The 19,227-nt window shown below is 43.0% G+C and overlaps 1 protein-coding gene across 1 annotated transcript in view; it reads right to left on the bottom strand.

Moving 5' to 3' along the window:
- cfap74 (cilia and flagella associated protein 74) overlaps positions 1 to 19,227 on the bottom strand; it is a 495,984-nt gene that overhangs the window by 156,082 nt on the left and 320,675 nt on the right. Inside the window, exon 20 of the mRNA XM_039755043.1 lies at positions 933 to 1,209. Within this exon, the coding sequence (XP_039610977.1) occupies positions 933 to 1,209 (277 nt within the window). The remainder of the gene's footprint in view (positions 1 to 932; positions 1,210 to 19,227) is intronic.

Raw genomic sequence — 19,227 nt, 5'->3', positions numbered from 1 at the left:
GCTCTACTCCCCAGTTGTTTGCCTGCCATAGAAAAGTCATTTCTGATAAAGTAGCACAGATTCATCAGGTAGATGGGTCCGTTCATCAAACTGGCCAGCCAAGCCCTGACTCCGGTGTAGAATGTCCAATGTGAGGGACATGGCTTTTTGGTCAAATTCTCCAAGAAGTCTCTGAATCTGGCTTATGTGACTCCTTTTCTAAAATCTGGCAGTGATTCTACAATTAGCTGATGGACATGTATTGTTGTTTGTTAGTTATGTTAATTAGCTTCTACTTTGTTTTTCATGTATTTGAACAAATCTGTATACTTATATACGATAGTTCTGTTCTGTGAGTGGTATAATCTATTCTTGCATTTTGTGACTTGAGAGTTGTTGCAGCACTCTGCATCTGCAGTTGGCGAGGAGCGCCATACAAGATCAAAGTAGTTTCTACTATTGTACTGTATATCTGAGGTGATTGATAAGCAATCCTTTTCACAGAGTTAAGTGGCCTATGTTCTGTTTTATGTATTGAATCTACCCCGTTTTTGACATCTATTGCATGCCCAATCTAATTGGAAGGAGGTCTCTCTCTGAGTTGCCTTTCCTAAGATTTCTCCATTATTTTCCCTACAGGTTTTGTTATTAAGAGTTTTTTCTTGTCTTCTTAGGGATAAAGGCTGAAGAGCTGTCAAAGACAGGGCCAGTTAAAGTCCACTGAGGCATTTCTTGTGTGATTTTGGGCTATACAAGAAATACATTGTTGTTATTAGCTCTCTGAGAGTGAAAATGTGCAATTTATGTTAGGGAATACAAGGTTGAGTGCAAATTAGAGAAACCTGACAAACCTTTTGTGATGTATAATGTTTTCTTAAACAAATAGATTATAAAAACAACACTGAAAATATTAATCACAAATTTTTCTGGATAAGTAGAGAAACTGTATTTACCTCGCCTGGCATTACAGTTCCTACAGAAGGTGCAACAGTTATATCCAGATGTTCAGGAACTGCAAATTCAAAGGCAGTTGGTCCAACAGGTGCAATCTCGCCTTTGCCAACCAGTGATGCAGGATGGGAGAGCTCATTCAAACTAGTGTGAGAGTTGATGACATAGATTATGACAGTGCTTGCATCATAAATGGCTGTAGCGCGGAACTGTACCAGAGAGTGGGAAAGTTCCAGTGGCGGATGAACTCCAACTCCGATGCAGGACAACTTGAATTCCCTGTATGGATATTGAAAGAACAACAGACCATGCACAGACATTACAATGAATAAATCCATGTGTCAGAATAGTAAGAAAATACACTGGCAAAATGAAATTAGTACAGCTTAGAAACACAACAAATAACATTATGCAGTAAGAACACTGAAAACCAAAAATTTGATACATGCATCTAGTACAAATATATTTAACTAGCAAAATACCCGCGCTTCGCAGCGGAGAAGTAGTGTGTTAAAGAAGTTATGAAAAAGAAAAGGAAACATTTTAAAAATAACGTAACATGACGGTCAATGTAATTGTTTTGTCACTGTTAATTAGTGTTGCTGTCACATATCTATATATATATATATACATATCAACATATATATACACACATACATATATACATATACACATACATACATACAGAGATATATATATATATATATATTATATATATATATACACACACATACACATACATATATATCTCTATATATAAAATCTTCATTTGGATCTTGATCTTTGTTTGTCCGTGAATGAATTAGAAGAAGAAGCACTAGATGGCAGTAGAGAGACAGCTAAAACATAGGCATTGCATTAAGAATCTCCTCCAGGCTTATACAACTGAAGACTGTAGTATGCCAGTCACACATCAAAACACAGACATTCAAACTAAACAAATTGTTGTACTTTAACTAAAGAGATCTTCATTTAGATCTTGATCTTTGTCCGCGAATTCCACGCATGCGTAGACCACCTTCCAGTTTAGTACGTTGTTGTTATTTACGGATGTCAACAATGTGCCGGAAAAATGAAAAGGGTGGTGGACAGTGTTACGCTGGTTAGCTCCTGAGGCCTAGTTAGAGAATGAGATTGCCGAAGATAAAAGGTACGTGCCTACGTAACATATGAATGAAAGAAAGACAGTGGGTAAAATGAATGACAACGTAACAGCACGTTCCGGAAATTATTATTGTTACGTTATAGCTGGCGAGTGTTGCGCGTCTCACAGTTGTACTGTGGCTTGCTCACATGTCAGTGAAGTGATCCCTATTTATGCTTTAAAGAGCCAGGATACCTATGTGTCTCCCTTTTATAACAATTGATCCATGTATATTGCCTTACTCTTTGGATTGCCACAAAGCAACCTGCGAGATTGGAGAAAGGTTGAGAATAGATTGTGAGAGGAAACGACAGCGTTGTGAAAACGAGATGGACTGTGAACGGATAGAAGCAGAAATGCTCCTACACCACCACATAATTACGATTCGGACAGTGATTCTGAGTAGGCTGTTCCTATCGAATCAATATCTAAGGCTTTTCTTTTGTAATTTTGTTCTCTTATAAAAAAATCATAATGCTGTGCGACGAAGGGCCCAGTTCACGACTGGCAGCCGCGTTTAAACAGGGAGCCCTTCACAGGCAACTTTAACACGCGCAACATAGTTGGGCACACAGGGCTAGTATACATATACATACATACATACACACACACACACACACACACATATATATATATATATACAGTAGCAAAATACCCGCGCTTCGCAGCGGCAAAGTACTGCATTAAAATTTTTATTAAGAAGAAAATTAAACCTTTTTAAACTGAGGGAAATAATTATTTGTTAAGGATCTCTTTGTATACAATGTATGATTGCATCCAAATGAGACTTTAAAGGTTAAGAAATGTATTAGAAAAAAAATACTTATGCAGAATATTAAGGTGATGTAAAATGAGTTTTTTAAAGTCTGGGCGCAGTGTTGCTTCCGAATGGTGTTTTGTCCTCAAAGATCCTTGGTCAATTTCTTTGGGCTGTTCTCCTCGTTGGCTGTGTAGGCTTTTCTCTCTCTCCTGCTCTGCTCTGCCTTCCTTTTCTTCCTGATCAGCATAGCATACACCCCAAACTTAAAGGCCTAACTTCATGTCGAATTAACAATGATTACAAATATAATCAACTTGCAAAATACCTGCGCTTCGCAGCAGCGAAGTGCTGCCTTAAAATTTTTATTAAGAAGAAAATTAATCCTTTTTAAACTGAGGGAAAATATACCAATAATTATTTGTTAAGGATCTCTTTGTATACCACATTGTCAGTTCAGCCCTCCGGTTGTGACATGACCAAGCTGTGCGCTGAGCTTACTCTTGAGCATGCAACTTACAGTTGGCCATGTGAACAGTAATCTTGTCTCAAATCTCACAGCTTGGATTGCTGCTGTCATAATCGGTTTGAGTTTCATGGTTTGTTTCAATTACGACAGTATTTGCAGGATTTGTTGTGTTGAAGTGACATTCGGCATCTTCTAAGCACACAACCGGTTTCATCGATAAAATCACATCCAGCTTTTGAGAGTTTAAACATTCATAAACATCAAAGTGTCCACTACTTAAATCGTCACCTGTGAATCTAAGATGTTTAAGAGGCATTGGCGGTTGTCGAAAGGTGCAAAATATTTGGCCATTTCGGTACACTTGAAAGCGACAACCGAACAATTCAGCGGCAGCCATCAACTCACATGCAGAACCATAGGTGAAGGGCTTAAGCATTTCACTCTTATAGTGTTCCTGTGTAGTATAATTATCTCCTGTACCGTCATCAGTCCACACCTTCAACCTGTCCCAGTCATTCAATACATAAGACACACTGTTCCTCCGGATATCAAGAGTGAGCCTGATATGGCCGTGCAATATGTAACAAAGAGAATGGAAAAGGTAGGTGGTATCTCCAGGCATGGAAACCACTCGGTAAGTGATAGTTCTTTGATCGATAGTGATCATCTCGATAGACATGGTAATGGGGGTTGGAATGATAAAGGAAATGGGTACCTGAGCAATGTAAAGTAAGTGTAAAATACCTATATAATAATTATAATTGTAATAAACAAACAATAAAACAGTGGAGAAGCCGTGGATTAAACAAATTGGCTGTAGTTATCAGTAGGGAGACGTGAATCCCGTGGCGAAGCAAGGAAGGGAATGTAGAGACTGGAGCGACGGACGGCCTTATATAGGCAGACAGCCAACAACGTGGGAGGCATTGGGATGGGAGACCCAACGCCGCCTCACACGGTGACCGAGCTGCAGGCTATGGAAGTATATATGTACGTAAGTAGGATTCAGTTAGCGTTGGGAACCCGTGTACCAAATTTCTTGAAGATGGGCCCATAAGTAACAAAGACTGTTGAAAAGTTCAATATGGCGGCCGACAGTGGCATCATACCACCGAAATAAGTACGTACATTGGTTTCGGTTAGCTCAGGGAAGCCGCCTACCAAATTTCGTGAAGATGGGGCCGTAAATAAGAAAGTTCAACATGGTGGACGTTGTTGACCGTTATGCGTAGAATTTCGAAATGAAACCTGCTTAATTGTTGTTCATCAGAATTGATTTCTGAATGCTGGCGACTACCCTTACAGTTTTTCTCTCAGGTGGAGCGTTACAGCTTCTGCTGACGTCACGCCTGACACCAAAACTTTATTAAAAATATTTTCAGATGTTTTAAGATTCGAACTGGACACGGAGACAAAAGTGAAAGAAAAAGAAGAGAGAGAAGGAAGAGATGGAGGTAAAGGGGGAAGGGGGATTTTCATATAGAATAAACAATAAATGAACCAGAATCCGCTTCTAGACCTGCAGAAAGAGAGGGGGGGTAAAAAAACAAACCACAAGACAAAAACATTGCTGCATCAGCTACATGAAGATATATAAAAGTAAAAATGTTTGCTGACAATCATACAGTTATTATTACTAAGGCATTTAGGGCCAACCACAACCTTAGATCATGTGCTGAAGATGTCCAAGTCATACTTATGAAATCACCATGTGAGCACCTGTGTGCGTACGCACGCTTGTATGTGTAAGGTTTCTCTATAGGAGCATCCAATAGTGAGTGTGAAGGGCCACAGACCTGCCCCCAAAAACGTGCGGAAGATGGAGGGAGTTCCAAGCCCAGAGATCCAGAAGTCACCCCAGAGCGCGGAGACCCCAGGGAGGTCGTCACCAGAGAAGCCCCAACCCCCACTCGAGAGGCGCAGAGGATCACCCCGGGGGTCACAACCAGCAGCCGGCAGTGTCCTGGGAGATATCAACGGCAAGCCCTCAGGCCCGCCCACAGCCACTCGCCCCCGAGTCGGCCGGGCCCGGAACTCAGAGCTAGCCCCGTTCCGCAGGGGTAATAGTGAGCAGGCACCCCCGTCCAACGCAGAGCAACGCAACCCACCACTCCAGACCACAGGCAGATGGCCAGCTCCCACTCCTAGCCTCCAGCCCCGGGCAGCTAACTGAGAACAGAGGTGTAATAAGACCTCTGCCTCTGCCTGCTCTAATGTAATGTTGGTGTGTGTTGATAAGGTGCATTTTGTGGTTGGGGGGGTGCGGGCAGTGCCGGCACCATGTGGCCTACACCAGCTGATGCCAACACACAGCCCCACTTCCCCCCCAAAACTCTCCGTGACTAGGTGCAGTTTAAAATTGGAAGTGGACACCGGCACTTGGAGTGAGGCTGAAATTTCCCCCCACCGGATGCCGTTGAGTGTGCCCACTCCCAAGGCCCTAAGTGTGCATTTGTGTGGAATGTTGTTTGTGGAAGTGTTTAATGTGCAAATAAAATTGGGGGGTAGGCTGCCACAGGACTGTGGAAATGGGATCCATACCCGCACCCCCTGACTTACCCACACCCCAAGGCCCTATGTGCATGTTTGTGTGATGATGTGAAGGAGCAGGAGGAGGGAAATGTCTGAGGATGGGGAGGAACGGCTGAGGGGCCTGAGCCCTCCAGGGAGCCAGCTCCCCTACTGGCCCCAATAGGCACCTCCGCTCCCAAAATCCACCCGGGGCACGGAGGCCCCAGCCCATCTAGCTATGGCCCGAAGCAGCAGCACCACCAACCCACACCACCCCAGCAGAATATTTACTCCCATCCCCACATTTACTCAACATTCAGATTAAGTAAGACATAAGACACCCAGGTAAAGCTGGATCCTCCCCCTCCCGGACATCTCCCTCCCCCATGGTGGAACTGCCGCATGTTCCGGCCCTCTTCCCGCAGCGTACATGCCAGGACCCAATCCCCAAGGCCCCACCCATATCCCCATCCGGGACACCCGCCCCATACCCTAAGCCACCAGGCCCACACCCAGACCAACCCAGGGGCATTGCAGCCACTAGGCAGCGACCCGCAGCCACCGTCAAGACCCCCCTAAGGCCCCACACACAACCACCAGAAGCCCACCCCCGGAGGTAACCCAAGCACCACCAGAGTCGGGCAGCAGCCCCCAGCCCAAGACCCCCCTAGTGAACCCACCCCAGGGATCCTCCAGATACTCCAAGCTCAGACTCTCCACCACATCAACCACAGCATCCCACAGGACCATATCAATGACCCTCCATCATCGCTATGTGATGGAACCGATCAAAGGAGCCCAGAGAGATTGATTTGAAGTGGAGGCAGAGGCTGTCTCAAGTGTAATATGATCCAATAAAAGATTTCTATACTGGTTAATGCAAAGATTATCTTTGTTTTCCAGTTTATGAGGATAGTTTTCTTAGCGATGCATATGGCAGTGAGAACCACGTGAACCAAATTTGTTTCAATCGGGACATCCTCTAGGTTCCCCAGCAAGCAAAATGAGGGGGAAGTTGGGATATCACATTTCAGACACTTTGACAGGTCTTCACATACTCTATACCAGAATCCCTGAACAGGTGGACATGACCACAGTGCGTGGATATAACTGTCAGGAATGTTGTCTGTGCAGTGTGTGCAGGTGTCAGATGGCACAAATCCCATCCTGAACATCCGATGACCTGTATAGTGTACTCTGTGTAGAATTTTGTATTGAATTAGTTGTAAATTGGGGTTTCTGATCGTTTTAAAAGTTTTTAAACAAGTTTGGGACCAGAAAGTCTGATCAAAGCTAACTAATAGATCCTCCTCCCATTTGCCTATAGGAATTGCTATTGTATCATCTATTTTGGTCAATGTTTTATATACTTTAGACAGTAATTTGGGGTGTTTGAGATTACAGAAGTCTAATACCCTTGATGGTGTTTGTAATTCTACTTTAAAGCTTAAATTTTTCTTTAACTACTGATTTAATTTGGAGATATTCTAAAATCTATTCTTGTCTATCCCAAATTGGGAGACTATTCTGTTAAATGGAATGAAATCCAATCCTTCAACTATGTGTTCCATGTATAGAATTCCTTTACTTTTCCAGTATGGGAGGTTCATCATTTTATTGTTTTGCAATATGTCAGGATTATTCCAGATGGGTGTGCGTCTGCATGGAATTAGTGAAGACTCTGTCATTTTTAGATATTCCCACCATGCTGTCAGTGAGGTACTGATATTAATACTTTTAAAGCTTTCATGCTTTCTTATTTTTGAGCTAATAAACGGTAGGTCAGAAAGCTCTATAGTATTGCAAAGTGTCTGTTCTACATCTAACCAGGACTCATCCAGCGGGTTATGTTGTAACCATCTTGGTATATATTGGAGCCTGTTGGTTAAGAAATAATGATAGAAGTTGGGTAGATCCAGCCCTCCTCTATCTTTGGTCTTCTGTAGTGTTTTTAAGCTAATTCGTGGAGGTTTATCCTTCCAAAGGAATTTAGTGATGGAGGAGTCCAGGGATCTAAACCAATCAGATGATGGCTTGTTTGGGATCATAGAAAATAAGTAATTGATTCTTGGTAAAACCATCATTTTAATTGTGGCAACCCTCCCCATAAGTGATATCGGTAAGGATTTCCATCTAGCAAGATCATCTTCCACTTTCTTTAATAGTGGGATGTAGTTTAGTTTAGTTAGATCTGCCAGCCTGGGAGAGACATGAATGCCCAGGTATGTAATATTCCCTGATTCCAATTGTGTATTAAGGGAATTGACAAAAGAGAAATTAATTGGAAGAACTGTGGATTTTAACCAGTTTATTGAATAATCTGAAACTCTTGAAAAGGAGTTTATTAGTTCAATTGCCTGGGAGAGAGAGGATTGAGAATTCTGAAGATAAAGTAACACGTCATCTGCATAAAGACTGATTTTATGTTCTATGTTCTTACACTTTATGCCTTTAATAACTGTAGTTTGCCTGATTGCTGCTGCTAGTGGTTCTTAATAAAGATAGCAAATAGCGAGGGGGAGAGAGGGCATCCCTGCCTGGTCCCCTCTGAAGACAGAAGCTATCTGATGTTTGGTCATTTGTCCTGACGCATGCTGTTGGTGAACTGTATAATATTTTTAACCAGTTTATGAAGAAGTTTCCAAAACCAAATTTATGTAAAGTTGCAAATAAGAACTTCCAGTTAACTCTATCAAAAGCCTTTTCTGCATCGAGAGATAATATACTGGTTTCCATGTAGAGATTAGAGGGTATAAAAGGAATGCGAGAAATACATTGAGTGTGGAGAGACAGTGTATGTATTAACTTGTGGATTTTTCTGTGAGTATTTGGTGGCAGCATGACGAAGTTGCTTCCGCAAGACCGTGTTAGCTATGGAGCTCAACTCGGAGCATATTCTTTTCCTACCTTGTCAATTGTGTAATGAGTTTTTTGAACAGGTTTGATGCATGGAAGTGATCACTCGTACTGCGTTCAGTCAGTTTACGTGAGCTCTTGTGTGATGTTGTGATGTCCACAGCTTAATTTAATGTTAGCTAAGACCCGGCACTTAAAAGTGTCTTGCTACAGCAATTTTAACTCTGTTACAAAGTGATCCAAAGTCTTGTTTATACCTCGTGTCTTCTCATTAAACTTGTATCTCACGAATAAAGTATTCAGCGATTTTCTTCAGCGCTCTTTGGGAGCTCTTCCTTCTTTTCTACGTACTGCGGTCACAGTTCACGTGATTACGTGGGAGGCGTGATGATGTCACATAAAACTCCGCCCCACAGCCATCGAGCTAACGTCCATTACAGTATATGGAGAAAAATAGGTTCCAGTTATGACCATTACATGTCGAATTTCGAAATGAAACCTGCCCAACTTTTGTAAGTAAGCTGTAAGGAATGAGCCTGCCAAATTTCAGCCTTCTACCTACACGGGAAGTTGGAGAATTAGTGATGAGTGAGTGAGTGAGTCTGTGAGGGCTTTGCCTTTTATTAGTATAGATTAACAACCGTTCAAAGTGAATTCTTAAAACAATAAAGATTAGTACACACTGGGGTTAAACTACACAATATTTCGATTCACATATTTTTGATAGTTTACAGTTATGAAAGGTGTTTTTTCAATCTGGTGGTGTAAGTATTTGTACATTTTTTTACATCCAATGCTTATTATACTGATTTTATCAAAAGCAGTTTTTTGGATATTTACAAACTTGAGCATATGATACACAAATCACTTCAATAATATATATATATATATATATATATATATATATATATATATATATGGAGAGAGAGAGAGAGAGAGAGAGAGAGAGAGAGAGAATGTCCTTAACAGATGTTTTATTGTGTAACACACAACACCACCCCAAACAGTGCACCAATCACCATCAATCAGTCCGTCAGACTTCTTTCCTTTGCCACAAACTCCACTCTGAGTCATAACAAGTTTTGGGGCAGCCACCCGTATATTTGGTATCCTGGCTGCAAAGTTGCAAAAATATAAACAGCACTGATGTGCACAAAACCAAGTCCAAAACAGAACTGAGGTAATAGGGAAAAGGTGGAGGCTTTTAAAGGGGAAGCCAGAAAGTAAGGTCAAAGGGGTCCGGCTCATAAGAGTCTTCAAACATAGGCTCGAGCCCAGACGTGACATCACAGGGGCTGGAACTGGCAAGGTGTTCTTCCATAGGCTCGGACCCAGAAGTGACATCAAGAGGGCCAGGTGGAATCTCCCGTGAATGGTCTGTAGGAAAGGGCAAAAGAGAGTCTGTGCACTCTGCCACATCCCAGTCTGAGTCGGAAATTGCCTTTACTCAAGCCCTTTAGCTGCCTGCCATGCGCACGTGTGTGACAAGGCCCCCCCCTCAGCCCAGACCTGTTGGGTCGGGAGACCCTAACTGAGAAAGAGCATCAGCGTTGGCGTGAAGAGAACCCTGACAAAGAACGAGCGAAAACTTGTAAGCCTGGAGGTCATGAAACCACTGGGTGACCCACGGATTCGACTCCTTGTGCAAGGCCATCCACTGTAAAGGTGCATGGGCAATGACAAGAGTGAATTCCCAGCCCAACAGGTAGTACCTCAGCTGAGTACTAGCCCATTTAATCACCAAAACCTCCCTCTCCACCGCCTGATACATGGTCTCCCGGTCCAATGGTTTCCGGCTCAGGAGCATGATGGGGTGTTCCACACCATTGACACTTTGGCTTAGCACAGCCCCCAGGCCTGTGTCTGAAGCGTCCGTCTGGAGGATGAAAGGTAAAGAAAAGTTAGGTGCTTTCAAAACAGGTGCGGATGTAAGGACCTGCTTCAAGTAACTAAATGCAGTGCCTGTCTTGTCAGTCCATACCACAATGTTTGGGGCCCTATTTGTCAAACCAGTCAATGGTGCCGCTCTCTCTGAGAACCGGGGCAGAAATCGGAGATACTACACCGCCAGCCCGAGAAAGGCTGGTTTGCGGATGGAGCCATTTCAAAATGGCATCTACTTTGGAGCACTGTGGCTTCACGGTACCCTGACCACCAGGTAGCCTAAATACTTGGCTTCACTCAATCCAAAGAAACATTTCTTTGGATTAATCCGAAGTCCGGCCTCACCCAGTGTCCGCAATACCACTTTTACCTACTATAGGTGTTCCGTCCATGTGCTAGAATAGATGACCACATCATCCAGGTAGGCAGCACTGTATGAGTTATGGGGCCAGAGCACTTTCTCCACCAGACGCTGGAAAGTTGCCGTAGCCCCGTGTAACCCAAATGGAAGGACACGATACTGCCAAGGGTACTAAAGGGGACGCTAGGAGTAATAAACGCGGTCCTAACCTTCGCGGAGTCCGTTAAAGGAACCAGCCAGTACTCCTTTGTCATGTCCAGCATGGTCAAATACTGAGCTTGTCCTAGCCTCTCGAGGAGGTTGACCACTCGTGACATTGGATAAGCATCAAATTAGGAGACTTGATTAAGCTGATGGAAGTCATTGCAAAACCTCCAACTCCCGTTAGGTTTATTGACCAAGACGATGGGACTGGACCAGGGACTATGACTTTCCTCTATTACTCCTAGTTCCAGCATGTGCTTGATCTCAAGATCCACTGTAGCTCTTTCTGCCTCGGGAAGGCAATACGGGCGTTCTCGACTACATCCCCGGGATCCGTCACAATGTTGTGCTCAATCAGAGAGGTCCTTCCAGGGTTTTCTCTGGGACGGACAGGATAACTGTTTCCAGCTCCTGTCGCTGTCTGGGACTTAAATCTGCACTGAAGTTAAGGCTACTCACGTGAGCAAAGAGTGAGTGGGGCTGACTGGAGGAGGGATCGGAATCCTTCCATGGTTTCAGCAGATTTACATGATAAACCCACTCCCTCAGCCAACGATTGGGTTGACTCACCAAACAGTCGACGAGTCCTTTCCTCTCCTTAACTTCGTATGGACCTTGCCAAAGGGGTAGTAACTTAGAGTGGGAGGTAGGTACTAGGACCATGACCCGATCTACCGGGTGGAACTCCTGGAGAGAAGTGCCTCAGTCATAATAATGGACCAGTGCTGCTTGAGCCTCTTCCATATGACTTTTAAGGAGGGGCCGAATTTTATCAAATCTATCGCGTAATTGCGTGATATACTCCAAAATCTTTGTAGAGGGAAGAGCCAATTCTTCCCATCCATCTTTTAAAATGGATAATATGCCCCAGGGTTGTCGCCCATACAATAATTCAAAAGGGGAGAACCCCGTAGAGGCTTGTGGGACTTCCCAATAGGCAAAAAGGACAAGGGGGAGGAGCTGATCCCAGTTCCTTCCATCCTCGCTGACCACCTTATGAAGCATTTGTTTGAGAGTCTGATTAAATCTCTCTACCACAGTCTTTAGATGCTTTATTTTAAGCAACTTGGCAGTCTCACTGAACGTCTCAGAGGTAAAAGGCGTCCCTTGGTCCTTCGGGACTTCCTTAGGGATGCTAACAAGCACAAAGACCCCTACCAATTCCTGTGCGATGGCTTTAGAAGTAGATGAGTGGAACAGAACAGCTTTGGGGTATTTGGTAGTATAATCCACGAAGACTAAAATATACTTGTGTCCTCGGGCTGAGGGCTCTTGGGGTCCGACTAAATTGACCCCAATTCTGTGAAAGGGAACATCAATTAGTGGAATAGGAACGAGAGGAGTACAGTCCTTCCTAGGAATCTGTCACAATTCACACTCCGGGCAGGAAGTGCAAAAGCGACGAACCTCCTCATTTATTCTCGGTCAATAAAAGCTGAGCTTGATCCGCACCAGTGTTTTCTCAGTGCCCAAATGGCCACCTAGGAGGTGGGCGTGTGCTAACTCACAGACCTTCCGCCGAAAGGTCCGCTGGATTAGAAGCGGCTGTCTCTTCTGTGCCTCATGATCATCTACACAATACAGTAAGGTCGTTCTCTAAAACAAAGCGAGAACCCTGTGGCATGGACTGGTGAGAGCGCTGGACATTGACAAGGACCACTGCATTTTTAGCAAATTTAAGGGAATCATCATTCTATTGTTCCTTTCTAAACGAAGCTGGTGTTTCTCTAAATTGAAACTGTAAGAGAGAGAGTGGGTCCGGGCCCAGGTTTGTCTTGGCACTGAAGGAGAGCGTGCCACGTCACTCAGGGAGGCCACTTTGTCTCTCTCCATTGGCTGGTTACATGGCGTGGAGGCAGCTTGAGATGGCTCGTCTCCATCTACAACTAGGCCTAAGTTAAATCCTGCAGTGGTATGTATTTCACAGCTTTTAATTATAGACCAGTCCCGCACCAGTATCACTGGATGTGGTGGATTTGGGTGAACCGCCACAGTTAATTTCTGGACCGATCACCCATAACTGATGATACAGACAGAGTACCTGTACCAGCGGATGTCTCCATGGACTAGCTAAGGTTTAGGAACATACCCCGGCTGAGCTCTACTAAGGAAAGATTCTGCTCTCCCAGGTTGTGAGGCCGTCCAATGTGGCTCAATGAGGTTCATTAGACCTTTCAAAATGATAAAGTCTTTACCTCAGACTGGCTAGGCGAAGCCGCGGGGTAGTGCCTCTAGGAGCAGGTAACAAGCTATATATATATATATATATATATATACTATATATATATAGTGAAAGGCACTATATAGCGCCTGACCCAACACAGATTGGACACAGGAGGCATGTGTAAAATAAAAGGATTTTTATTCTTCTTCAGCTGGAGAGCACGTCTTTCCTGTACTCACCCCAGCCACAACACAGTCCCAAACACCAGTACAGCACAAGCACAAACACTCTTCTCTGGCACCACCACTCCTCCCTCGCAACCTTGTCCTCCTCCACCCGACTCTGGCCGATGAGTGGTGGTTGCTGGCTCCCTTTTATAGGTCACCTGGAAGTGCTCCAGGTGTTTGATCACCAAGATCCGGCGGCACTTCCAGGTGTGATGAAGCTGTTGCTCACACGGGCTCAGGAGTCCCAAACACAGCACCCCTTGGCGGTACCTGCGGGACCCAACAGGGCTGACCCCAACTCCAATTCCCAGGGAGCCCTGTGGGAAACCGAGGCACTACACCAGCCCAGGGGGGCGGCCATCTAGTGTCCAGGGGGAGGTATTGCACTGTCCACAGCTGCTCCCCTGCATACAGTGTGCAGGGGCCTGTCACAGCACAGTATATATCTATCTATCTATATATCTATATATATATATATATATACACACACATACACACACACACACACGCTTAATATACTGTATATATATTAACTGTATATAATCACACATGCGCATCCGAGGATCACATTTCCTACTGATGAGCAATATTACCCCAGAACGAGAAAGGAGGCTGTCACTAATGGTATCATCTCTTTCCGTTCCTACTGCACAGAGGAGCTACTCAATAAGAGCATCTAACTCTGCACCTTCTAGTTGGAGGATTAAACATATCACATGTTCCTGGAATGTGTCATCTCATTGTAGACTGATGCTTGATGGAACTCTACTTCAGACCTGAGATCCCTAAGAAGGCATAGTGATAATTTATTTTGTTTTGTATGCACAATTCATACCTGGTGGCATGGATCGTGAACTCTTACAGAGAGACCTCAGTATGTGCGTCTTGGGAACTGCAGGTCTGACATTGTGGTCAGCAGCACAGGAGCGCCGTAGGGAACTTGTGGCAGCACTGTTAAGTCGAACAACTTTTTTATAATGTGCTTTCTAGCATTGAACCTGGTCAATTTGCAGAGCTACCACTCCCTGCTAGACATAACCATTAACCAATAACATTTAAGTGAAAAACAATGTTTAATGTGTACAAAATTAATTAAGAATGGCAAAATGATTAAGAATAAAAACTGCATTAAGTATGCATATTGTGACAGATGGCCCGGGCCATTACCTGGCCGGGATGCCAGCTGGGTGGAAGGACCAAGGGAGAGAGCACGTTTGGAGCACTAGAGGGCAACCCCCTGGGTTGCTGCAGCACCATGGATTCTCGCAGGGCACACTGGGAGCTGAAGTCTGGAGCAGCCCTGCTGGGTTCCGTGGGTGCTGCCAGGGGGTGCTACAGGTACGGTTGAGCCCTCTGTGGCACCGATTCCGCAACACTCGGAAGTGATACTGGAAGAAGATTGTGGAGCACCTGTGGCACTTCTGGGTGCCTTATTAAAGGACCCAGCTTCCTTGGAGGAGGAGTGGAGAGAAGAGAGAAAGAAAGAGTAAGGAAAGACTATGTACTCTCTGGGTCCCACTATTGTCAGTGTGTGGCCGAAGTCAGCAGCACCAATTCAGCCACAGGGCGAGTGGGTAACAGTAAGATGGGGCCAGAAGCCAAAATTTAGTCTCTCGGCACCCAGGTCACCAATACGGACCCAGGACAGATTCTCAGCACTCTGCAGAGCCTGTGGAAACTGAGAATAAGAAAGTGCTCATAATTGGCGATTCCATAGTGCGGAATGTTAGAACTCCAAACTATGTTAAACCAGCAGTTAATGTTAAATGCCTCGCAGGGGTCAAGATTTCTGACATTTTTCAAAAGAGATGGTCTTCATCCTAACTGGAGGGGATCTCATGTATTATCCCAAAATATGGAAGCAAAACTGCCTGGCTGACTGATTAGAGCACCATCCAGGCCACAGTCATGTGATCTTAAATCACAGGCTGTTGTTTATTCCACCTGTTACTATCCTGAAGCTGTTACCCATAATCCCTGTTGTGGTGCATACAGTAAATTTTGTTTTGATGCAAATCTTAAATTACTTGATAACCAAAAAATAAGGTGTATAATTAGACCAAGAGATAAAACCAGACCCTCCGCCATGGGCATCTGTAGTAGAAATTTACTTCAAATTAAAACAAAAAATATATCACCAGTTCAGAAAGAAGCATGCAGTTTTAAATGCTGCTTATTGAACATTCACTCTCTTGGCAGTAAAGCTGTTTTTGTAAATGATATTATATTAAGTACAAAATTTGATCTGTGTCTTCTCACTGAAACTGTTCCTTCATAAGTCTAGAGATTCTGCCTTGGAATAATTCATTGTAACAAAATGCAAATCACTTCTAAAAATTTAGGCAACTTTACATCCTTTGAGGCATTCATTTTAAATATTAAAATAGATTCCAACACAATTATAGTGCTAGTCTACAGACCACCAGGGCCATAGTCATTGTTCATGGCTGAATTTAGCAACCTTTTATCTGATTTTGCTATAAATTATGATCACATAGTATTGATGGGGGCACATTGATGTGGAAACTGACATTTTTAGAAAATGCTCTACTTATTTGTTAAATTCAGTAGGATTTTGTCAGATTGTCGAAGGTCCAACAAATAACCATTTAGAACAGTTAACATCAAATGTAAACGTGGAAAACAATTTAGATCAGCTAACATCACATTATAATGTAACCTTGAGAGATGCTCTGGACGCAGTGTCTCCCCTTAAAACAAAAGGGATCAAAGCACATTGAAACTCTCCCTGGTTTAATGAAAATACTCAAGCTCTTAAATTAGAGTGTCGAAAACTGGAGCGCAGATGGAGAACAACAAAGCTACATGTCTTTCAAATTGCATGGGCAGAGTGTTAAAAAATGCAAAAAAGCTCTCTTTAAAGCTCGCTCAGAATACTATTCTACAATAATAGATATAAATAATAAAAATCCTTGGGTACTGTTTAGAACTGTGGCTAAATTAACAAATGGGAATTCAGATCTACAGTGCAAAATACCAACAAATATTAGCAGTACAGACTTTATGAACTTCTTCAATGAGAAAATTAAAAATGTAAGATCCCAGATCTCAGCATCACAGTACAAACCGCATACTAGCTTAGCAGACCCTGTTTCACATTGCATTAAGCACTTTAGTAATTTTAATCCTGTAACAGAGCAGGAAGTTTTATCTTTTCATTTCTAAAAGGAAACCCACTACTTGTTCCCTAGATCCAGTACCAACAAAACTAGTAAAAGGTGCAATGAATGTTCTTGCAGTGTCTATTCTAAACATTATCAATAGTTCATTATTGCATGGCACAGTACGTGATGCATTAAAAGTGTCAGTCATTAAACTATTAAAAAAGTCAGACCTAGACCCACACATACTTAATTATAGACCTATTTCAAATTTACCCTTTCTCTCTAAAATACTAGAAAATGTAGTCGCCAATCAGCTTAAGTCACATCTTACGCATTACAATTAGAGAAATTCAAGTCTGGTTTCCGCACTGGTCATAGTACAGAAACGGCACTAATGCGGGTTGTAAACGACATTCTGATATCCTCTGATGAAGGAAACTCCATTGTAATTATGTTGTTAGACTTAAGCGCAGCATTTGACACCATTGACCATTCTATTTTACTGCACAGGCTAGAAAATGATGTTGGGCTTACAGGCACTGTTGCTCGCTTGGTTTATTTCTTATTTATCAAATCGATTCCAATATGTACAGAAATGTGCTGAGAGTTATAATAATAATACATACATTTTATTTATATAGCGCCTTTCCCATGCTCAACACACTTCACAGTTTAAGAAAGAACGGCAGGGTATACAGTATATAGTATTGTACTAAACCAGATAAATAAAGAAGAGTAAGATAGTAAATTCAGAGAAATGCCTAACAGACAACATAATTGATGGTCTAGCACACACACACACAGACTTAAATGAGCATCCTGACACAGAGGTAAACTGAAAAAAAGGTAATAAAGTCAGGCAGAGCTAAATGCCTTCCTAAACAGATGTGTTTTGAGTTGTTTTGTAAAATAATTCATGGAGTCAGCTGTTTTCGGTAGGTCATTCCAGAGTCTGGGTGCTATACAGCTGAAGGCCCTGTCCCCCATGGAGTGTAGATTAGTGTGGGGCACAAAAAGATTGCCAGAATCAGAGGACCTTAGTAGGCTGACAGGCACATAGTGATGGAGAACGCCATTGATGTAGTTTGGCACAAGGTCGTTTAAGGCTTTGTAGGTTATTAGTAAAATTTTATATTCAGTTCTTTAAGACACAGGGAGCCAGGGAAGGCGAAGCAGGATAGGTGTTATGTGCTCGCTGCTGCTGGTCCGTGTAAGGACTCTTGTAACCGAGTTTTGAATAAGCTGGAGCTGTGATATAAGATTAGATGGGGGACCTGCCAGTAGGGAATTACAATAATCGATGTGGGATGTGATAAAAGCATGGACAAGTTTCTCAGTGTTAGAAAAGAAGAGGAAGGAGTGAACACATGATATGTTACAGAGGTGAAAGTAAGAATGTTTCTTAATGTGATTTATGAGGGTGAAATAAGAAAGGGAGGAATCAAAAAAGACAACAAGATTCTTTGCAGTAGAGGCAGGTCTGATGAGATCACCGCCAAGATTGACTGGGAAGGAGCTCATTTTATTAAGTTGCACTCTAGTCCCAATTTGCAGGAGTTCAGCTTTGTTGCAACTTAATTTTAAAGAGTTCTGCTCCATCCAAGTTTTAATGTCACCGAGGCAAGGTGTGAGCTGAGAAAGCTCTGATGAAGTTCCACTTTTAACATTGAAATAGAGTTTAGTATCGTCTGCATAAAAATGATAACTCAGTCCAAAGATATGAATAATATGGCCAAGGGGAAGCATATAAATGCAGAAAAGCAGAGGACCGAGGACAGAGCCCTGTGGAACTCCTTGTATGACTGGCGCTGTGCTGGACCTGCTGTTGCCAAGACTAACAAACTATTGCCTATCAGTCAGATAGGACGTGAACCACTGAAGGGCAGTGCCAGAGATACCCAGCATGTTTTCCATTCTGGACAGTAGAATGTCATGTCTGACAGTGTCAAATGTTACACTGAGGTCTAACAGAATTAATATGCTGGTTTGTCCAGAGTCTGCTGCCATAAGCAAATCATTGGTTACCCGTAGCAGAGCAGTTTCACAGCTGTGCTGTGCTCTGAAACCAGACTGAAATGGTTCCATCAAATTATTAGAAGTTATGTAGTTGGTGAGTTGGGAAGCTACAACACGCTCAAGAACTTTTGACAGAAAAGGTGAGAAATAGGCCGAAAATTGTTAAGATTGTCAGCATCAAGACCAGACTTTTTTTAACATTCAGGTTACAGAAATGATTTTAAAAGTGAGCGGCACAAAATCAGTGTTAAGGGATGAGTTTATTATTGTTGTAATAGTCAGGATTATGGCATGAAGACATGGTGTAGTGTGGTGGTGATGGGGTCCAGTACACAAGTAGTTGGCCTCATCTTACAAAGCAGGTCATTAACAAAAGCAGATGTAACTGGTTAGAATTTAGAGGAGCTGCTGGATGGAGTGGGAAAACAGGGAGAGATGATATAAATAGATGATGTATTTATGTTAGTTGAATTATTTACATCTTTGATTTTGTTACGGAAAAAGTGGGGGAATTTCTCACAGACTTCAGTAGAAGAGGTAGTTGGGCCAGATGTAGGTTGCAGTAATTTATTAACTAGA

Source organism: Polypterus senegalus, chromosome 6 (assembly GCF_016835505.1).
Source record: "Polypterus senegalus isolate Bchr_013 chromosome 6, ASM1683550v1, whole genome shotgun sequence".
NCBI lineage: Eukaryota > Metazoa > Chordata > Cladistia > Polypteriformes > Polypteridae > Polypterus > Polypterus senegalus.
Note: the sequence above shows the minus strand (reverse complement) of the source record. Positions and strands in the feature narration are given on the sequence as shown.